Raw genomic sequence first — 22,683 nt, forward strand, 5'->3', positions numbered from 1 at the left:
GTAAAAAATATCTGAATGGGCTTAGTAAGGTGGTACAAAACATATCCAAACCCGAAGTATTATTAACCGAACCCGAACGGGTAACCCGAAAAACAAAAAAAAAACAAAAAATCCGAAAAATATCCGAAGAAACCGATCCGAATGTACAAAATAATATACAATATAATTATATGAAACATGAATATATACTTCAAATATTCAATTTCATATTTATTTTGATATGTTATCTAACAATAAGTATTTAAAATTTAAATAACTACCTTAAATACTTAATTATCTATAAATAAATATATATTTCTTATGTTTTACTTTTAAATTTTAGATTTTATTTCGGGTATATCCGAACCGATCCGATATAACCCGAATCCGAATGATATATGATTACTTTATGGGTTCTATGAGGTGATACAAAACCGACCTGAACCCGATGTGTTATATCCGAACCCGGCCCGTACTTGCAAATTTACTAGAATGAGACCTAGGAAGTATTATTAAAAAAACCAAAATCCGAAAAACCCGATCCGAACGCCAACGGATACCTGAAAGTCCATGCTTATCGATACAATTATTGCAACTACTACGATGACCAATAGTTTTTCAATATTTTCTTTCTTACTGTATATCAAAATCTATTTATCTATATAAGTTTTAACAGTTTGAAACGCTACAATACTCAACATATACGAAACCATCAAAATACGAAACGCTAATACTCAACATATACGACATACGGTAATTTTGGATACTAAAGTATGTGGACAACTTGATTTTTTTTTTTAGTGTACGTAATTGGATAAGGATTAAGAGCATCTTTATCCCTAAATCCCAATAAATGTTTTTTCTGATTAAAAAAAAAATTAAAAAATGCACCAATCGCGGATCGCCACGTGTCGATTGGATCCGCAAACAGTGCAAAAAAATTCATCGCAAGCGGTCCTCATCTTACGTCTTTGGAAACTGAATTTAAAAATTTTTATGGGGCCATCAGGTTTAGAAACCCTCTGGTTAATCTCGATAAAGATGCTCTAAGCCTGCTATTTTTTTTAGGAAACAAGTCTATGGAATATCCAATGGTATTTTGAATCCAGTGAGAAGTACTCAGCTTCCTTGGTAACACAAAACCAACCCGTAATATTTTAATTTTATAACAATTTGAGTTGATGTTTTCATCATCATCACGACCACCAAGTTACTTATATGATCATGTATGTGCTTATTATAATTCTGGATAACATCTAAAGCATGTTTAATATTTTATTATCCTCACTATTAGACTTGCATTACTAAGTGGAATCCCTTGAATTCATCCTAACCCAAAAGTCAGATTTTAACTTTTAAATTCACATGGAAAATAATACGAAACCCTAAAAACTGACCTATAAAACCAACCTCATACTCTCCCACATTTCTCCATCAGCTCTTTAATTTCTTTTTTTTTTTGAGAAAGCTCTTTAATTTCTTACATCATCATATTTCCTATTTCTCACTTTGTACCAAAGTGCGTAGAGATATGGCTCTAAACACATGGAAGCCATTCCTAACTGTTGTTTCTCTACAATTCGGATACGCTGGACTATCGATCATAGCGAAGTTCGCTCTGGACCGAGGCATGAGCCCTCACGTTCTAGCTGCATATCGTCATATCGTCGCAACTATTTTCATTGCTCCATTTGCCTTTTTCTTGGATAGGTATAGTATTTTCATTTAGCATACTTAAAAATTGTATTATATATGGTCATGCATGTGCATGTATACGTTTATAAGATGATTTGTTCTAGCTACAAAAATATGCTTTCTGATTATCTTAGTTTAATGTGATTTTGAAATGAACAGAAAAATACGGCCAAAGATGACGCTGCCCATCTTCTTCGAGATATTGTTGCTCGGATTATTGGAGTAAGAATAATTGAATTATATTTCGTTCATCCGTTTTGAACTTTTAAACATTTACATATTGATTTCTTATGTTATATAAGTCAATTGAATTTGCTTTTATGTGTTTATAGACCAACAATTGATCAGAACTTATACTACACTGGTATGAAGTACACTTCCGCGACTTTCACAGCTGCAATGACCAACGTTCTTCCAGCCTTTGCCTTTCTTATGGCATGGATCTTCAGGTCGGTAAACACAGTTTTGTTTCGTTTGCTGTGGTTTATGTTTCTCTCCAGTTTAAAGTTTTTTGGTCTAAAGGATCAATATATTTTAATGTGTGTAGACTTGAGAAGGTTAACATCAGGAAAATACACAGCCAAGCAAAGATTCTAGGGACAGTTGTGACAGTTGGTGGAGCAATGCTTATGACTGTTGTGAAAGGACCTTTGATTCCTTTGCCTTGGGCTCATCCTAGCGACAACCATCAAGACTCATCAAATCTTGGTGTCAAACAAGATCTTACCAAAGGCGCACTTCTCATTGCTACCGGTTGCATCTGTTGGGCAGGTTTTGTCAATCTCCAGGTAACTTTAAAGACCAAGATTCTACATATTAGAAACCGGTTATATTGAACCACTAATTAATGATTTGGTTATGTGCAGGCGATCACGCTTAAATCGTACCCGGTGGAGCTATCCTTGACAGCTTTAATATGCTTAATGGGGTCTATTGAAAGCACTATTGTGGCACTTTTCATTGAAAGGGGAAACCCTTCTGCTTGGGCCATCCAATTAGATTCCAAATTGCTAGCTGCTGTTTATGGGGTGAGCATTTGATATACTAATATTTTTGTTATATACAAATTAAACTAAATGATCTTACTGTGATATGATGCAGGGGATAATATGTTCAGGTGTTGGTTACTACGTTCAAGGAGTAATAATGAAAACTCGAGGACCGGTGTTTGTGACTGCCTTTAATCCACTAAGCATGGTCATTGTTGCGATTTTGGGTTCTATAATTCTTTCTGAGGTTATGTACCTTGGAAGGTACGTATGCTTTTGAAGATCTTGAAAATAATTAATGTTTTTTTCAAAATATGAATCATCTAACCATATATCTAAATAATATTTGTAGGATTCTTGGAGCAATAGTGATAGTTCTTGGGCTCTATTCCGTTTTGTGGGGCAAAAGCAAAGACGAACCAGCTAATTCGTTTTCAGACACGGACAAGGAGCTCCCACTTAGTAATATACAAGTTGTGTCATTCTCGTCGAAAGCTAACGCAGATAAGGACACAATGGATGCAAATGTTGTGATCTTGAGGTCTACCACCAATGATTCAGTCTAAAGTAAATAAAGCACTAACGTTGATTATGAAATATAATAATTGTAAACAATGAGTCCGATTTCCAGTTTCCGGATCGGTACTGATTGGTAGATTCAAGAGTGATGTTATTTTGATGCTAATTTTGGCTTTGTTAAATTTTGTATCCGGCTATAATAATATGAAATGTTTTGCACTAATAAAAGTACCTTTTAACGAATGAATAATTAATATATGGTGCGTTTGAGTTCTTGAATTATGTAACACATCTTCAAACTCTTGTGGGTTTCCTACGTATTTTTCCAACACCTAGCCAAGAAATCTCCAACAAGTATACTTATGTAACATAAACAATTGCTTTATGTTGTTTTCTTTTCATACGTAATCTTAATCTCCATAAAAGTTATTGAAAGGTAATGCTTTAGAGCACGATCGAGCGTGAGCGTAATGTAATGCGCTGGTGGGTATGGAGCAGCATCAAATCAGCATTATATGGGACGTGTTTTAGAGGTTTTTGTTTGTTTGTTTCTTTTTGAAACTATGGTTCTTGTTTGTTGCGACTTCTAATCGCCACATAAGAAAAGCATCGGTGCAAGAAAAAAAATAGTGTACTTGAACGTGACAGCTTTTGTAATGAAATGGCAAAAAGCTTCAGAGCATACAATGTTTGGTGTTGTTTTGTTGGAATATTCTGAGTTTGTCATTTCAAGATCCTTTCTCCACCGTACTTGACATTGACGTATGTAAAGTACGAGAAATAATTAAAAAAACAAAGTCAGAACAACAGAAAATTAAGAAAACTTAGTCAGAACAGCGGAAAGTTGAATAAAGTAAAGGAAAACTGAAAACAAAAAGTAAAAGAAAGTAGATAAAGGGGATGATTAAATAAGGTTACAGCGGATGGAGCCAATATGCTCATCTCGAGGATTTTACTTCGTTCTGAGTGAACGCTAATCCACATTAGATTTAGTTTAATGGGCCGAGTCCATAGGACAAACCCATTAAAACCCAACATAAATCCAACCCAGTAGAATATTTTAACCTCAACATTCTAGCTGTTTAAAGAATTTTTTTCGTTTGACCAAAAAAAAAACAAAAAAAAAAGAATTTTTTTTCGATCGGTTGTGTTGCCTTCTGTGTTATTCTAGCTGAGTAATGTAATGCCCGTGTTCTTGAGCAATATTTCTGATAGGAATCGGAGTGCAATTATTTCTGTTTATTAATTGATTATGAAGTTTCGTTTTGCAGTTCGAAAAATTTAGTTGCTCTGAGAATGAACTGGATAGGAAGTGAACAAAAAGCTACAAGATTTGGTCTAAGGAAAGGCTTAGCTGCATGATTCTTAACATGCAATTACAAGAGAAACCAGCCTATATATTTCTGGTTTCACTTTTAATTACAAACATAATAATAAAACTTGGTCTTAAAATTAAATAGAGACCACATTCGATTTGGAGTCTTGCCCAAAGCACAAACTAATCGCCAGTATGAAGAAGAAGAAGATGACAACTTATGTTTACTTAACCATATGACATTTGATGAAATATAAAAAAAAAAAAAACAAATCTCAAATCATCCTCACAATACTCACAAAAAAAAACAGCTAAATGGATGAATCATTTCTGGTTTTCTTCATCGATCGTTCCGAATTTTTGCTTAAATGAATCTTGCCTCTGCAGCCACATCATGTGCCCCTGAGATTCAATTACATAACGTTTCAATTCAAGATATGAGCTTCCAGAATCAAACAATTGATATGATCTATTTGTAACTTGGAAGAAAAAAAAAACAGTGGGAATGAATCACCTGGAGACCAGCAGCCCAGGCGATGAGGAAGGAAGCTGCCCAGAATCTCTTGTCCTTGACTATCGTCTTCAGGTCGAAGCTAGCCATTAAAACCCTTTCCAGTTTCTTCGTTAACCTTCGGCTTTATTTTTTTAACCAATACATTGAAAGTGGGTATGTAAAGTCTTGATACATCAAACCCACTGCAGCGGCCCAAGCCAAGTAAAGCGGCCTAAGCCCAGTTCTCTTTGGAAATTCGGTAAATGAGACTGGTAATTGAGGAAAGCAAGAAACTGATTGGTTTATGGAATTATTGAAAATGAATTTGTGAGACAGACCATATGAAAAAACTAAGCCAAGACTTGTTTTCTGACATAAATGCGTGGTTGATTAACAAAAAGAGCAAATTAGACTATAGTATTAGAATATAATTGTAATATTCCGAGTTGTGATACGTAGAAATGCTTAAAAGAATTAATTTGTCTACCTATGCCACCAAAGTTGACTTATTTTTTCCATCACACATCCATTTAGAACTCCAAAATTAATTGTACTTGATCTGGAGTAGTGGAAGGATAGGCGACCTATTGAAAAGTGATTCGCGATATTGTGTAATTGAGACCAAAGCACAGAGAAATATCATGTGGTGATTGCAAGATCAGTAAAGATGATTTTCGGATTTTGAAAAATTAACGCACCGATTGTTGGAACGGGATGGAGCCCACAGACATGGGTGATCCGCTAGCCGTTGGCGGTTGGGGCGTTGCAATAATATTACCAAATTGTATACTTTTTTTTTTGCCATCAACCAAATTGTATACTATGTTAGAGGGAATAGTCTGCATTGGCATGAATCAAAACTACTAAATCAAAGAGCATGAAAAAACACTGTGTATATGTTTTTCTAAAAAATATTGAAATGTTTTGTGATTAATTAATTGAGTATAATAAGCAAACAAATGTCTAGATTTTTAAAATTATCTTTTAGTCTTCTTCAAGGATCAGGAATAAATGTGCAGCATATACTCGTCCTAATTGCTAAATCATTGGTAGGACAAGCTTAGAAGTGTTGGAACATACATTTTACTACTTTTAATTTAGTTAGGCTGAGTTACGTTAGCGGTTAGCCCACCTTCAATACGCCGGTTAAATATTTAGATTGCTCCGAAACAGGATACCGAAGTACGTATGACATCATTAGATGTACGTTTATTGGTATCAAAATTCAGGAAGTATGTTGAAATACGTATAATGAGGACATCTATTGTACGTCCGTATACGTACGTATGTTATAATAAGAAAAGAACATATACAATATATAAAACTAGGTGTTTTCCTGCACCATGTGCAGTAAGACATTTTTTAAATTTAACTTATATTTAAAAATAAATTTTATTAAATATTATAGATTTTACTATTTTCTTACTAATATCTAATATAGATTTGATATATATTAAATCAATTTTTATAAAACTAATAAAAATGATATAAAATTGTATAATTATCAAAAGCTAATGATTTTACGATTAGATATTTAAATTTTTTAAAAATTGTAGAAATTTTTGAAAGCTTTAGTAATACAAATTGTATAATTATGCAAAAATAATAATATTTCGAAATTTGAAATATTATATATGAATATATTTATTTTATAGATGATGTATGAGCTATTACCATATTTTTAAAAACGTTTACCAAAAACAATATCAATATTAAATGTAATATATGAATTATTATCATATTCTAATAAGTTTGCCAAAAATATAAATCAACATTAAATAAAATTATCTATATCATATTTTTCCAGAAGCCATGTCATCAATTTTAATAGTCATGTCATATTTGTTTGTGAAATTGATTGTAAAGAGGACATGTGGCAAATCACTTCGCAAATATAGTCTAGGGGATTTTTATTTAAAAAGAAAATTTTGATTTATATTTCAGCATTATTAATTTATATTTTAACTTCAATAGTTATAAAAAAATCATAAACATATTTTTGTAATGTATAACTATTTAAATTTGATTTTATTTAAATTTTAATGAAGATAAAATTAGATTTTATAAAAAAATAGTTTTAATTATATTATTGTGTTTAATGATTATTTATTTTTAATATATATATATTCCCATCTAATTTTATATATATACATATACATATAAATTCTAATAAATTTTAGACTTTATTTGTTTTACTTAAACTGAAAAATCTTTTGTTAATTTAAATGATGAAGATGAAACTGATAAATTTAAATAATGTTTAAAATATTTAACTATCAAATTTTTTTTGGATTAGTGTTACTTTATTTAGTTTATTTTTTATTAATGTGATATACATATATACATATATAATTATTTTAATTGTGATATATTAATTATTAATATATTTAATAGTTTACCATAAATAAATATTTATATGGAAAATTGACATTAATGATGATATATGAGTTATTTTTATTACCATATTTAAAATCTCTGCAAAAAAAATTAAATTTGTATAAGAAAATTTTACATCTCACAATTAATATGACGCCATGTCACTATTTTTTAAAGCCATGTCATCTATTTTAAGTGCCATGTCATCTTTTTTTCAGCGAGAATGATTGTAGTGACGACATGTGTATAAATCACTTCGCAAATATAGTCTAGGGGACTAATGACGCGTGTCCAACAACAAAAGGAGCATGATCTACGCCAGAGATATCCAGATTTATATAAACCAAAACCCGTACGGACCATAAAAGTACTTCTTCAAAACCCATTCACAAAATTCAAATAATTCAAAATACAATCACCATGTCTGAACAAAAACCAGACATCATCTCTAGCTTACCACTAGAGCTTCTCCTCTACATCATCAGCTTCCTCCCTTTCGACTCCGCAAGACTAACCCCTTTCGTCTCCACACGGTTTAGGTCCGTTTGGAACCAAGCCTTACTCGTTGCACACACCCATAACGGCTCCATCGAGTCAATCTCTCGCTTCATCCACAACTTCGACGAGCATGTTCCGTCTAAAAACACTCGGAAGCTGGAGTTACACCTCGACAAGTCAACCTTCGTGTCAACCATCCTCGCACCTAATAACGTCATGCATATGAGTTTCTTCTTCTCTGATGGTTCCAAGGAAGAAGATAGCTTCTGCTGGTGTATTGAGACTAACGATCATATCCCAAGACGTGTCGAGTCGAGAGGTTTCTTGGTGAAGACGCTTTGTTTAGACTCGGTGTATTCTTTAACACATGATGTCGTTTCCTCCATGGTGTTGGATTTTTCTTGGCTTGAGAACCTCAAGATTTGTGGTTGCAAAGGGTTGACTTCTCTCACTATAGATTCACCAACTAAGCTTATTCACTTGTCGATCTCGGGTTGCCCGAAGCTGAGATGTCTCGATATAAGATCATCTAAGCTTAAAACTCTTCATTACCAAGGGTTTCTACCTACGATCAAGATCCATGAACATTTTAACTTGACCAATGCGGTTTTCGACGTAAGACAAGGCCCAAGATATTGCAACAATGATTTAGACATCGGTCCTCTCTTGCTGATCATCAAGAATTCTCAATCTCTTACACTTTGTAGATGGATGTTCGAGGTAACAAAGATCTATATCTTTTTGTCTTAAGATCTAAAGTTATATTTATCATGCGTTTCATTTTTGAAAATAGGGTTATACCACATTTATTTCGTTTTCTGAGATTAGAACATGCTTTTGAGAGTTATATATTACTGTTTTTGTTTATAGGAACTAATCAAACCATCTATATCCTCTTCTTGGACATCATTCAAATTCTACAAGTTACATGAGTTGCGGTGGATTGATAACTCGATGAAACAAGAAAAGACCAATTCACTAATCTCTTTTCTTAAACTTTGTCCTTCTGTCGAGCGCATCTTCATTACCGTAAGTGTCAAGCACCTAAAGTATTTGTCAGTTCACGTCTTTTGATTACTTCTATTCTAACAACTTCTATATGGTTTTTTTGAAGATCGATTCAAATACTTATAGTTCAAAGGAAGAAACGAGTGTTGATATTGACTATGGGAGCAATCATGCAAGAGTACCAAGGAACTTAGAACTGGTCAAGTTGGAAGGATCAAAGAGTGAAGAGGATAAGAATCAACTGATATTGGCTCTACAGGAGATAGTTAACATTGATCAGCCTCTGCTTATACTGTCTTCATTTTCTTGAAATCAACTCCGATTAGGAACGGGGCCACTTAAGATTTATGTCTAAATTTACACGCATGGGCATGCTTTAATTAAGTTTCTGCCACTCGTGGGTTTATATTTCTTGCTGTACAAGAAAACCTCGTCAAAGTAAAACTCAAACTCGGCTGTTTTGTCATGATTCACCGATTAATGAGTTTCACCTGCAAGTAATATTATTCTGTGTATTGTGACATCTGACATAAAAAACATAGATGTTGGCAGCAAAGACACCAACATTGATTTCACATGTGTATATGTTAGTAATAGGAGTTGTGTTAATTGATAATTGTTTCTCATAAACTTGCAACTTAAGCCTATAATGCCCAAATATCTAGTTTAGGTGAAATATCGTTTTCAATCCATGTGCGTGGCTTTTGTTCTTGACCTGTTCAAAAAAGGCATGTAATGAAATTTCCTCTATGTCAACCAAAGAAAAGCGTGCATACCACAAGTCATTCTTAATAGATTAGCCCCAAACCAAACCATTTTGATTACATCATAATAGTTGATCATTTGAAAAAAAAACAATCAGTCTAATAATCTTTTCGACTTTAACTCTAGATTTGATCGGGTTGACTAAAGGCCAAACATTGTTTGGACAGTACCAACCCCAAATGGCTCACACATGACACATGGATGGTGCTATTATAAAACACTCAAAATGACAGTCGAACAAAGACAACCAAGTGTCAATACTATATATATCCGCAGAAAAATAGAGATACACATAGCTTTTCGTTTCAATTATTCTAACTCTTAAGATTGTATTTCCAACTATAATCAACCATACTATATTATAGATCGCCTCAACTACATGTATTCTATTAGAATTTAGCTATATACTTTTTGTATATCTATTCGTTAGATTCTATAAAAGTATTTCATTAGGTTGTATGTTTTAGTATACTTTATAACAGTGAAATAAAAATACCCGTATTATCTCATAATTTTGGGCTAGAGACAGCTTTTTATTGAATGACTTCTGTTTCCTAACATAGCAGTCAACATCCCCTATATATTAACTATAACTATTAGAATCTTTTAACTATAACACATGTGATCATTATAATAATTATTAAAATCATTAGAAAATTAAATTAATTCATATAAACATATACTATATTTTTTTATTAAACTAATCATAAACTAATTATTAATATATAAAATGATAGTTTCATTCTTTCCTAAAACGAAAGTTACAGAATTACGTAATATGATTAAAATATATATTGCAATTAATGATTTCAAATAATAAAAATTTTGTAACTATTTTTTTATCTTTCATCATTTTTGTTTAATTTATTTTAATAATATAAAATTAGACAATTATATTCAACATATAATAAAATTTATATTTTTTTGTATATATTACATTTTGAATTTTTTAAAACAACTTTAAATTACTAAAATTGTTAAAAGATTCACATTTAAAATTTTGTGATCAATAGTTTAAGAAAAATCAAGTCGGTAATAGGTCTAACGAACCGTTCCCACAAAATCTAATCACTTTTTCATTTTTCTTTTATTGCTGACTATTTTCTTCTCCAAAAAATGACAATACTTGATAGAAATCGGCCAATCTCATTTTTAACATATTAGATTTTTAAACAATCATTTAGTCCATTTAATATTATGCTTAAACTTAGCATAGAACCCAACACATATGTTAGATATATTTCACAAAACCAATAATTTCATATCTACAATTAATATATAAAAATATTAAACACACTCAAATATATTATTATGTATGATGTCATTACAATAAATGTGGTATAATGTATTGTACGCGTAACAAATATATAATGTAGAATTTTAAAAACGTATTTAACCCCGCTCAAGGCAGCTTATTTCCTAGTTATGATATAAATGAAGTGTAGATTACCAAATATCCAAAATCTTGACGAAATATGGTATAATCTAATACTCATTTACTGAGTGTTTACAACCTATAATACAGCATTTGGAGTATACAATGCAATAGCTCGATTATTGTAAAATTAAATTAACACAAATATATTTCACAACAAGTAGAAAATAACAGTATACAAACAAACTGATTTCAAATAATCTTCTAGATAAAATACAATCTCATTAGTTATTGGTTTAATCAACATGTGTGGAGTTTTTCCTTTTGCTAAAGATCAAGAAAAAGGTGGATATTTTAACAAAAGAGGGAACAGATCAGATGCACTGGCAGAAAAAGAGAGTCTCCATCCATACTGCCTCAATGATACATACCTGCCCCCACTGGGTAAGGCTACTTTCACAAGTCGTAGCACCCATCTCTTTCGTCACCCTCACCTTACTTTGCGCTTCTAGTAATCTTCGACAGGGAAAATGGTAAGAAACAATGACAGCTATTGTTGCATGCATTCTTCACGGCACACCAACCAAAACGCACATTTTTCCAAGCTTTTACAATCTTTTTTCTTTGTATATTGTTACATTCTATTATCAAGAAGAGTTTTCACGTTACTAATAAATAACCTTTGATCTTTTCAAAAAAATAAAAATAAGTAACCTTTGATAATCAGAATGGGTGTGTAGTATTAGTTTTATGATCCTTCGGGCTATTAAAAATAGGTTTAGTATTGCTTTTAGCGTTTCTTTATTTAACTTTTTTGACTTATACAGAAAAAACACTTCGAAATGAAAGTCTTGTGATATGTATGGTTATTGGTTGGAGCACGAGTATACAAAGTTATTTTGAAGACGAGAACATTTGAAACGATTCAATATTAACTTCAATTAAGCCGGCAAGACAAACCACCATATATATAGTAATGAACAAACAGTTTACTTTGGCTATTGTATCCATATATATTATATGTCTCACGTCGACATATTACCATACCACCAGTGAATATGATAAAGAAGTTTGGTAACCGTTAGGAATATGGCGGTGACCTAACCATCACCTCCTTCTCGCAGTATTCTAGAAAAAAAATTTGAGAGATGAGTTAAAATTCAAATCAAAATCAAACCGGTTCAATTTGTAATCTTAAAAATCATTATATAATAAAAATAGAAGTTATCTAACAAATTCAACATTTAACTCTTACGATTTTTCTTTATTCAATTTTTTTTTCGACTGACGATTTTTCTTTATTCAATAAAAATAGAAGTTACTTAACAGTAGCTTTTATAAATTAGACATTTAACTTACGATTTTTCCTATGACTTATTAGAAGGAAAAATAAGAAATTTAGCATAGAAAAAACGAAATACACCTGAAAAAGAATAAAAAATATAAAAACTCGTCGCCGTAGTTGACCATCAGCATCTTCCCCGGAGAATTAATTAATACAAAACACACTTATTTAAAATACGAAATAATGAAATACTAATTACATTACATTTCCATAATAATAATGTAAAATAAAAACTAGCGTTACATCAGGTGACACACATACACACACAACAAAGACTTGTCTATCTGTCACTTTATTTCATTTCAAAAAAAAAAAAAAAATTAAAACTTTCTTCTAAAAAAAGAAAAAATCAATATTAACCGGGAAAATCGATATCTTCGCCGATTCTCGGATCCTTTTCCTTTCTCTTCTCTAACAGAGATCAGGCGAGAGATTTTCAAAAATTCGAAACCCTAAGAAGGAGACGGAGGGTTTAATTTCTCCAGCTCCGTCGCTATGATGGTTTCCCGAGGCTTATTCGGATGGTCTCCGCCGCACATACAGCCCTTAACCCCCGTCTCGGAGGTCTCCGAGCCTCCCGAGTCTCCGTCCCCTTACCTCGATCCCGGCGCGGAGAACGGCGGCGGCGCGGGGATGGCGACGCAGGCGGAGGAGGACGAGGAGATGGAGGAGCAGGAGGAGATGGAGCCTCCTCCCGCGGCGGTTCCCTTCTCGCAGCTCTTCGCTTGCGCTGATCGGTTCGATTGGGTGCTGATGGTGCTCGGATCTGTGGCCGCCGCTGCTCACGGGACGGCGCTTATTGTTTACTTGCACTATTTTGCGAAGATTGTTGAGGTGCTTGCGTATACGGCTGAGTCCGGGCGTCGGATACCTGATGATCAGTTCAATCGCCTTGTCGAGGTATGTCAGCTTGTGGGTTTACGGGATTCACAATTTTCTGTGGTTTATTGAAGTTAAAAGGTTTTAGGCTTTTTTCTTGTTTTGAGGTATTGAAAGTTTAGTGTATAGTTTTGTGATATGTATAATCTTTAGGCTTTAGAAGATTTGCAATTTTCCGTGGTTTATTAAGGTTAAAGGTTTAGGCTTTTCCTCTTTGAGCTATTGAAAGTTTAGTATTTAGTGTACTCAAAACGAAATCTTTAGGGTTTTGGTTTAGAAGATTCACTATTTTCCGTGGTTTATTTAGCTTTAAGGTTTAGGCTTTTCTTGTTGGAGCTATGAAATTTTAATGGAGAGGTATTCATGTCAGGGATGTTTAACTCCACAGTGTTTGTGGCACTCTTTGGTCATGAAATGAACATGGGAGTGTAGTGGGATAACTAAACAAGCTTTGAGTCGTTTTTTAGCGTCGGTATGATATTTCCTAAAATAAGCATATGATTTAGCATCTTTCTGAGGGCGTAAAAATCTCTGAAATGTGGCAACTTTGTGGATATGCATGTTGGCTTGTTAGTTGATTTTCTGTTTCATGATTTCTGGGGTGCTATTACATGGATGACTAGTAAGGATACTGCCTTTCATGTGTTTTCTGCATCTAAATCGTATATTAACCTGGAAACTAGCGTTTAAACCTCTGTTTCACTCAAATGCATGTTCAAAAGAAGGCAGCCCTTGTTTTAAATGTCTTTCGTTTGTTTTTTTTGTGACTACGGATTTCTAAGTATGCTCTTATGTATGTCTTTTATTACTCCAAGTTTGTTTGTTTACAAACCACTTCATCTGATTTTATTAAAAAAATTGGCAGCGATCCTGAAATAATGTCCCCTTCTAAGTTATTATGCCCTTTGTGCAGCTTTCTCTGACCATTGTTTACATCGCTGGGGGTGTTTTCGTATCTGGTTGGATTGGTAAGTTCACCTTTGCTTTAAACTATGCATATATTATAGCCTTGCTGTGTCCTTCTTTCGTCAACTACAATGATGATATTAGCTGCCACCACAATTAATTAATTTTTCTTTGTTATAGAGGTGTCTTGCTGGATACTGACTGGAGAGAGGCAGACTGCTGTGATCAGGTCAAAGTATGTCCAAGTACTACTGAATCAGGATATGAGTTTCTTTGATACATACGGGAATAACGGGGATATAGTAAGCCAAGTGCTGAGTGATGTTCTTCTTATTCAGTCGGCTCTAAGCGAAAAAGTATGTTTAACTTTTAAATCTGGTTTCAAGTTTGCTTCCAAATATCTTTAATTTTGCAAGGATTGATACGTCTACTGTCATTTCAAAATCTCTGTGATTTTGGAAATTCGCAGGTTGGAAATTACATTCATAACATGGCAACATTTATCAGTGGCCTTATCATCGGTTTTGTCAACTGCTGGGAAATTGCACTCATTACGTTAGCCACTGGTCCCTTCATTGTTGCTGCAGGAGGCATATCAAATATATTTCTCCACAGACTTGCTGAGAATATTCAAGATGCTTATGCTGAAGCAGCCAGCATTGCTGAACAGGTATTGTAATTGATAGGTTTATGGGGGACATTGTGGAGATAGTGTTTATCTTTTTATGATTGGGTTTAGAAATTTTTGGTTACTTATCTTGGTTTAATGCGGCTGTCTTGCTATCTGGAAAATCATCCCAACATATTGCCACCGCCATGGCTTCGTTTTTGTTATGTTAGGATGCATGTATAATCATTTTTAGCATTCATATCTTAATAAGTTGCATCTACTTAGATCTTAGGATCCATATTTTTGTTACGTTAGGATGCATGACAATCACACGCTCGCTATTTCTGATGTGTACAAGTTCTTTTGAAATGTATTCCGTGTTGGTCGTTTCCTGAGTGCTCCATTCTGGTTAGTTTACTTTGTCAGTATGGCGCGTCCTGCAGCAATTTTCTAAGCTTAAAAGGGTTTGTTCTAAATGTGCAGGCGGTCTCGTACATTAGGACGTTGTATGCCTTTACAAATGAAACTCTTGCAAAATACTCTTATGCAACGTCTCTCCAAGCAACTTTGAGATACGGTATTTTGATAAGTCTTGTGCAAGGACTGGGACTCGGATTTACTTATGGGCTTGCTATATGTTCATGTGCTCTGCAACTTTGGATTGGTCGGTTCTTTGTCATTCATGGAAGGGCGACTGGTGGAGAAATTATTACAGCCCTTTTTGCTGTTATTTTAAGCGGGCTGTAAGCTTCAGATTCTACTTTTACTGCTTGTACTTTTATTCTCCAGTTTCTGTATACACATTGATTTGCTAATTATATTCATATTGTGCTTTGCAGGGGTTTAAATCAAGCTGCTACAAACTTTTATTCATTTGATCAAGGAAGGATTGCAGCATATAGGCTTTTTGAGATGATAACTCGTTCATCATCTGGGACTAACCAAGAGGGTACTACTTTGTCTGCTGTTGAAGGAAATATTGAGTTTCGGAACGTATATTTCAGCTATTTGTCACGACCTGAAATTCCAGTCTTGAGTGGTTTTTACCTCACTGTGCCTGCTAAGAAAGCTGTCGCACTTGTTGGTAGAAATGGTTCAGGAAAAAGCAGCATTATTCCTCTAATGGAACGGTTTTATGATCCTACACTAGGTATTATGATGTGTGATTTTTGGTGTATCGACATTTTTATTCTAACCCCCTTGAATAATCACCTGAGACGGAAACTATTACAAGCTGAAGATCTGTGGTTTTCTCTTAAACAGGAGAAGTTCTGCTTGATGGGGAAAATATTAAAAATCTAAAATTAGAGTGGCTGAGAAGCCAAATAGGCCTGGTGACACAGGAGCCTGCTTTGCTTAGCTTGACCATAAGAGAGAATATTGCATATGGCCGGGATGCTACTCCGGATCAGATAGAGGAGGCAGCTAAAAAAGCTCGTGCACACACATTTATAAGCTCACTTGAAAAAGGATATGAAACTCAGGTAACCAATCACTGGAAAGTTTCTAGTTAAGAATTGCAATTTTGCTGCTTTTTTTTTCAATTTAGAAGTTGGAAATGACTTCCTTGTCTTGTAGGTTGGGAAGGCTGGTTTAACGTTGACAGAGGAGCAGAAAATAAAACTTTCGATTGCTAGAGCTGTACTCTTAGATCCAAAAATACTGCTGCTTGATGAGGTCACCGGAGGACTAGACTTTGAAGCTGAAAGAGTTGTCCAAGAAGCTCTTGATCTTCTAATGCTAGGACGGTCAACCATAATAATAGCTCGACGGTTAAGTCTGATAAGAAATGCTGACTATATTGCTGTAATGGAAGAAGGTCAGCTACTTGAAATGGGTACACATGATGAATTAATCAACCTTGGTAATTTGTATGCTGAGCTTCTAAAGTGTGAAGAAGCGACAAAGCTACCAAGACGGTATGATTCTCCAGCCAAAACATATGTATCTATGTAAAAGTTGACTCTGACGATTGTATGGAATTTTTATCTTCTTACAGGATGCCAGTTAGGAACTACAATGACTCTGCTGGGTTCCAGCCTGAGAGGGATTCTTCAGCTGGTCGTGGCTTCCAAGAACCATCATCACCCAAAATGGCCAAGTCTCCATCTCTTCAGAGAGGTCATAACGTTTTCCGTCCCCAGGAAATGTACTTCAACAGGGAAGAGTCACCCAATGATCATAGCCCTGCTCCAGAGAAAATGGGAGAAAACGGTTCGTCTTTGGATGTCGCTGATAAGGAACCAACCATTAAAAGACAAGATAGCTTCGAGATGCGGTTACCAGAACTACCAAAAATTGACATTCAGTGTCCAGAACGTCAAAAGTCAAATGGTTCAGATCCGGAGTCCCCTATATCACCCCTTCTGATATCAGATCCCCAAAACGAGCGCTCCCATTCACAGACGTTTAGCCGCCCTCATGGTCATTCTGATGACACTTCAGCAAATGTGATGGTGGCCAAGGACTCTCAACACAAGGAGTCACCTTCAATTTGGAAGTTGGCACAGCTTAGTTTTCCGGAGTGGCTATATGCGGTATTAGGGAGTATTGGTGCTGCCATCTTTGGTTCTTTCAACCCTCTTTTAGCTTACGTCATTGCGTTGGTAGTGACGGCATACTATACTAGCAAGGGAAGCCACCTGCGTGAGGAGGTTGACAAGTGGTGCTTGATCATTGCTGGCATGGGACTAGTCACAGTTGTTGCAAATTTCCTGCAGCACTTCTACTTTGGTATTATGGGGGAGAAAATGACGGAGAGAGTGCGAAGGATGATGTTCTCAGGTACTGCATTATTTTCTTCTTTATTTATTTCAGTGCACTACATGTTACTGCTTTCACTTGCCTCATTTCATTATTTTTTCTCTGATTGTACCAGCGATGCTGCGTAATGAAGTGGGATGGTTTGACGAAGAAGAGAATAGTCCAGATACGCTTTCCATGCGCCTAGCAAATGATGCCACTTTTGTCCGAGCCGCCTTCAGCAACAGACTTTCGATACTTATTCAGGATAGTTTTGCTGTTATTGTTGCCGTTCTTATTGGGTTGCTGCTCGGTTGGCGTTTGGCCCTTGTTGCATTGGCAACTTTGCCTGTACTAACTCTCTCTGCCATTGCTCAGGTTTGTTTCGTTTCTTACTCTTCCTCCAAAAACCCATATTTTACGCACAAGAAGGCTTAGAATCTTTTTTCTTATGTTTTTTTTGGTTTAACCAATTGTTTACCCTTTGTCAAAGTGTGAATCTCTCTATCTCTGTCATGCACTTAGCTTAATAACCCTCAAAAATTTCCAGAAACTTTGGCTTGCTGGATTTTCAAAGGGCATCCAGGAGATGCATAGAAAGGCGTCTTTAGTACTCGAGGATGCAGTCAGAAACATATATACTGTTGTTGCTTTCTGTGCTGGTAACAAGGTGATGGAACTCTACAGACTACAGCTTCAACGGATACTCAAGCAGAGCTTTCTCCACGGGATGGCTATTGGCTTTGCCTTCGGCTTCTCACAGTTCCTCCTCTTCGCCTGCAACGCGCTCCTCCTCTGGTACACCGCGTTTTCAGTACACCGCGGATACATGAAACTGTCAACAGCTCTAACCGAGTACATGGTTTTCTCCTTTGCTACATTTGCCCTTGTCGAGCCATTCGGGTTAGCACCTTACATTCTCAAGCGCCGCAAGTCACTCGCTTCAGTATTTGAAATCATAGATCGAGTGCCTACGATAGAACCTGATGACACCTCAGCTCTAAGCCCCCCTAACGTCTATGGAAGCATTGAACTGAAAAACATCGACTTCTGCTACCCAACTCGCCCGGAAGTGTTGGTACTAAGCAACTTCAGTCTCAAAATCAGCGGAGGACAAACATTAGCTGTAGTTGGTGTTTCTGGTTCTGGAAAAAGCACAATCATATCATTGATCGAGAGATACTACGATCCAGTCGCTGGTCAGGTCTTCTTAGACGGGAGAGACTTAAAGTCATATAACTTGAGATGGTTAAGAAGCCATATGGGTCTGATTCAACAAGAACCCATAATCTTCTCCACAACGATCAGAGAAAACATTATCTACGCAAGGCATAACGCGAGCGAAGCTGAGATGAAGGAAGCAGCAAGAATCGCAAACGCACACCATTTCATCAGCAGCTTAGCTCACGGTTACGACACACATATAGGGATGAGAGGTGTTGAGCTTACACAAGGACAGAAACAGAGAATCGCTATAGCTCGAGTAGTGCTGAAGAACGCTCCGATATTGCTGATCGATGAAGCGAGCTCGTCTATTGAATCAGAGTCCAGCCGCGTCGTGCAGGAGGCTCTTGATACTTTGATAATGGGGAACAAAACGACGATCCTGATAGCGCACAGAGCGGCGATGATGAGACATGTGGACAACATTGTGGTTTTAAATGGAGGCAAAATAGTTGAAGAAGGTACGCATGATGCTTTAGCTGGTAAGAACGGCTTGTATGTGCGTTTAATGCAACCACATTTTGGCAAGGGTCTACGCCAACATCGATTGATCTAAAGAGAGATTGAACTCTGACACGTAAGGATGATGTAATGCCACGGGATACTATTATTGGATGCGATCACTGGACATAACTTGCAGTCTGTTCAAGGCTTATGAGTAGAAGTTGTACAACCACGGTTAGTTTCTGTAAGAAAAGTAGGAGCGTGTAGACAGACGTAGATTCCCATATTCTTTTCAGGAGAGAAGAGCAATGAAGAAGTAGCACTGTGTTTATTCATTGCTTGCTCTTAAGGTATATCATTTTGTTTATTGAAACTCTGAAGATTAGAGGAAGTTGGTTTGTTTTTGTTGTTGGTGTGAGTGATTTAGGTGGAGAATGTGTAATGGGTAGGAAGAAAGATGAACAAAAGACAGTCTGTTTTGTAAATACATTTGTATCCACTTTTATTTGGCAGTTCTTTTTAATGCAAGTTTGATTGAAATTTCATCTCTATTATTGAACCAAAACATCACTGGAGTTGTAGAGAATTGAAATCTACATAGAGTTTTGTAACCACAGAGAGAGTATAGATAAAGAGTAACAATAGATTGTTCATTATGTTGTCAAATCTGAAGAATCTTCAAAGAGTCTGCAACAACTTCTAGCTGCTTCTTCACTTTTCTCCATCTTCTCTCGTTTGCTCCAACAATGAGTGTGTAGTATCTGTCTGCAACATCAAAACCAGTAAAAACTTTGTTATTCCTCGCTTTCTTCTCTCATTTATCAGTGAAGCTATATCATGTCTTTGTATAATCTATGCTTACTGTTTCCAACTGCCACTGTTGCAAAGCAAGTGGTTGCATAGATGGGAGTTCTTAGTCCATACTCAAACGTGTAATAGCTCTTTTCATCCTCCACCCTCTGCATTTTCAGCTTTTTCTTTATAAAGATCCAGTCACTGATACTTTGATGATTCTTTAAGATTAGCAACAAAGATAAGAAGTGAATCTGACCTCTTTCATATCGTAGATTGTAGCTACTTGGTTTGGTGCTGCAAACTTATGCTTCACTAGATCATAAACCACCTGATTATGACACAAGAATATTTAATCTCAAATGATATTAGAGAGAAAGAGGGACAGTAAGATGTGTATTACATACCTCTTCCATTGGACCCACTTCGCGGATGTCTGTTTTCTCTGTTGGTATGAACCTGACACGAACACTCTGTAGCTGCAAATATCTATCCTTGAAGGCTGAATCATGTGCCCTGAAGTCAAATTCCTATAATACAAGTTCGCCCGGAATAAGACCATCTCAAAGCTTATTCATTTAAGATGTCATCCTTACAATAACTAGAACCAAAGCCATAGCTTACCCACCCTCCAGTCTGATGGGTAATAATAAGAATATCCGTCTTCTTTATCCACAAAAGCTGAGTAGCTTTTTGGTACCTCTGCAGAAACATTACAAGACCAAACAAAGTTATGCTTTTGGTACCAAAAGAATGAAGAAGAGAAGTCAGTTTTTGGCAGATTGCCTTCAGCAAGAAGCAAAGTTTCTGGAACTGAAGTTGCTAGTAAAGTTCCTACTCCCACAAGCGCTTGCCTTCTCTTCCAACTGCTTCCACTTCCTTTTTGATAGGCTATTCAAGTGTCATTCATCATCGAAATCAGTTCAAAGGCCAAGAACACTGTCAACAAGAGTTTGGTTTCTTACTATTCTCGGAGGAGTCAAGATTGTAGCCGGATGAAAGTGAACATGAAGCTCTGAGTGATGGGCTTGGACAGTGAATATCCGTCTGATAAAGAAAATGTGTAATAATCAGAAACCGAGATAAAGATGAATAAGAGCAGTTTTACTAACCTTGTGGGAGATTGTTGGTGAAAGACAATAGCGGATTGAGAGTGAAGAGACTGCCATAATGGCTACAACTTGCAAGACTTCAGATGAGATATGATCATTGCCTTATGTTTTGCCTGTTGGGATAAGAGACCTCTATTTTTGTCATTTCTCAATTTTCTCCATTCATACTAACATGTGGATAATGAAAAATCCAAACAAACATGTGGTGCCAGCAAACTAAAGATGAAGCGATTGCTTTTGTATCTTTGCATTTCACAAGTTTATATAAAGAGTTAAAAAGATTGCCGAGAAGCCCAAAAACAGAGGAAACTGAATTCAACATTAAACAAGAATGTTTTGTAGAAAAAGATGATGGCAGATAATATCTCAAAGCAAAACTGAGTCTACAAGCGACAAAAACACAAGTCTGTTTCATATAATAGCAGGAGGTAGATAGACTTAGATGATGCCAATCTTGTTAGCAACATCTAACGCATCATAGTCCGGTGTGAGCCTAACGTAAGCCTTCTTCGTTCCATCAGGCCTGCACCAAAAACCAATTGTGTCAAATACATATCAAAGCACAATCAAACTCACAAGCCACTAAAGAAAACTATCTTCTGACATACCTGATGAGGGTGTTAACCTTCTTGGTCTGGATGTCGTACATCTTCTTAACAGCATCTTTGATCTTCTTCTTGTCGGCACGAATGTCAACAATGAAGACAAGAGTGTTGTTGTCCTCAATTTTCTTCATGGCAGACTCGGTGGTGAGTGGGTACTTGAGGATACCGTAATGGTCCAACTTGTTCCTGGGAGTTGCACTGATCCTGGGGTACTTGGGATCTCTAGCCTTGGTCAAGGTCTTTGGCCTGTGGAAGGTGACCTTAGTCCTGATCTTTTTGTCCTTCTTCTTGAAGGCTTGACCAGACTTCACTGCCTTTGCAGCCTTCAGGGCCTTGGCCTTTGGGTCGGCCTTCTTCGTGGTATCAACTGCAATGAACACAAGTAACTTAGAATACTTACAGATCATTTGAACACCATCTAGAAGTGAAGCTAAGTACTTTACAAAACGTGGTTACAAAGCATCAATACAAGACTAGTTACTACCGTTTGCATTCAACATAAGTCTTTTGTAAGAGATTCAAATCAAACAAGAAGAACGTATTGAATCTCATTAACAACGCCAAAGATCGTACCTTTAGCCGGAGACATTGCTCTGAACGATCCTTTCCGACGCAAGATCTATCAGACAAAACCAAACTTTGTTAAAATCCATACAAAGAAATGTACTCCAGCTACAGGACGTAGCAGTGGAGAAGGCAAGAGACAGGACGAACCTGGAGAGGTGAAGCAGCTGAAACCCTAGTTCATTTCTCAGCGGCGGAGAGTTATATTGTGGAAGCCACGGAACCCTAGATTACTTGGGCCTTTAGTATTATTATGGGCCTTTTATCGTATAAGCCCAAATTAAAATTTACCCGCCATAATATCACGGATCTCATTAAAAAAATCTTAGAACGATGTCGTTTAGCGATGGCCATGTCACGAGATGTATAGTTGGAGTTTAATGTAGACGTGTCAAGAAAGCGGTCGCCAATCACGTGCGAGATACTAAAACCACTTAGAGGTCGCCAC

General features: G+C 35.8%; 6 protein-coding genes across 6 annotated transcripts; 3 read left to right on the forward strand and 3 right to left on the reverse strand.

The window, feature by feature from the left end:
* The first annotated feature begins 1,405 nt into the window (after positions 1-1,405).
* On the forward strand, positions 1,406-3,425 carry LOC106395979 (WAT1-related protein At2g39510). The gene is made up of 7 exons (XM_013836281.3): positions 1,406-1,689; positions 1,834-1,896; positions 2,007-2,123; positions 2,222-2,462; positions 2,541-2,702; positions 2,776-2,927; positions 3,016-3,425. The coding sequence occupies exons 1-7, from the start codon at positions 1,511-1,513 to the stop codon at positions 3,227-3,229; spliced, it is 1,128 nt and encodes a 375-aa protein (XP_013691735.1). The 5' UTR covers positions 1,406-1,510; the 3' UTR covers positions 3,230-3,425.
* Positions 3,426-4,541: 1,116 nt separating this feature from the next.
* LOC106394888 lies at positions 4,542-5,749 on the reverse strand. The gene is made up of 2 exons (XM_022702217.2): positions 5,012-5,749; positions 4,542-4,899 (listed from the first exon to the last, which is right to left on the reverse strand). The coding sequence occupies exons 1-2, from the start codon at positions 5,096-5,098 to the stop codon at positions 4,822-4,824; spliced, it is 165 nt and encodes a 54-aa protein (XP_022557938.1). The 5' UTR covers positions 5,099-5,749; the 3' UTR covers positions 4,542-4,821.
* A 1,893-nt stretch (positions 5,750-7,642) lies between these two features.
* LOC106395738 (F-box protein At2g39490) lies at positions 7,643-10,031 on the forward strand. Its single transcript, XM_013836110.3, has 3 exons — positions 7,643-8,584; positions 8,735-8,893; positions 8,979-10,031. The coding sequence occupies exons 1-3, from the start codon at positions 7,787-7,789 to the stop codon at positions 9,180-9,182; spliced, it is 1,161 nt and encodes a 386-aa protein (XP_013691564.1). The 5' UTR covers positions 7,643-7,786; the 3' UTR covers positions 9,183-10,031.
* Positions 10,032-12,662: 2,631 nt separating this feature from the next.
* Positions 12,663-19,707, forward strand: LOC106395926 (ABC transporter B family member 6). Its single transcript, XM_013836240.3, has 11 exons — positions 12,663-13,257; positions 14,150-14,204; positions 14,323-14,498; positions 14,612-14,812; positions 15,236-15,495; positions 15,592-15,902; positions 16,016-16,236; positions 16,331-16,671; positions 16,752-17,536; positions 17,631-17,872; positions 18,045-19,707. The coding sequence occupies exons 1-11, from the start codon at positions 12,853-12,855 to the stop codon at positions 19,272-19,274; spliced, it is 4,227 nt and encodes a 1,408-aa protein (XP_013691694.1). The 5' UTR covers positions 12,663-12,852; the 3' UTR covers positions 19,275-19,707.
* LOC106395927 (photosynthetic NDH subunit of lumenal location 1, chloroplastic) lies at positions 19,692-21,347 on the reverse strand. Its single transcript, XM_013836241.3, has 8 exons — positions 21,067-21,347; positions 20,920-21,001; positions 20,741-20,845; positions 20,583-20,656; positions 20,362-20,484; positions 20,214-20,285; positions 20,025-20,121; positions 19,692-19,927 (listed from the first exon to the last, which is right to left on the reverse strand). The coding sequence occupies exons 1-8, from the start codon at positions 21,121-21,123 to the stop codon at positions 19,824-19,826; spliced, it is 714 nt and encodes a 237-aa protein (XP_013691695.2). The 5' UTR covers positions 21,124-21,347; the 3' UTR covers positions 19,692-19,823.
* Positions 21,348-21,355: 8 nt separating this feature from the next.
* Positions 21,356-22,477, reverse strand: LOC106395928 (60S ribosomal protein L23a-1). Its single transcript, XM_013836243.3, has 4 exons — positions 22,386-22,477; positions 22,245-22,290; positions 21,675-22,038; positions 21,356-21,589 (listed from the first exon to the last, which is right to left on the reverse strand). The coding sequence occupies exons 2-4, from the start codon at positions 22,258-22,260 to the stop codon at positions 21,505-21,507; spliced, it is 465 nt and encodes a 154-aa protein (XP_013691697.1). The 5' UTR covers positions 22,261-22,290; positions 22,386-22,477; the 3' UTR covers positions 21,356-21,504.
* Between the last annotated feature and the right edge of the window lie 206 nt (positions 22,478-22,683).

This window comes from Brassica napus, chromosome C4, assembly GCF_020379485.1.
Source record: "Brassica napus cultivar Da-Ae chromosome C4, Da-Ae, whole genome shotgun sequence".
NCBI lineage: Eukaryota > Viridiplantae > Streptophyta > Magnoliopsida > Brassicales > Brassicaceae > Brassica > Brassica napus.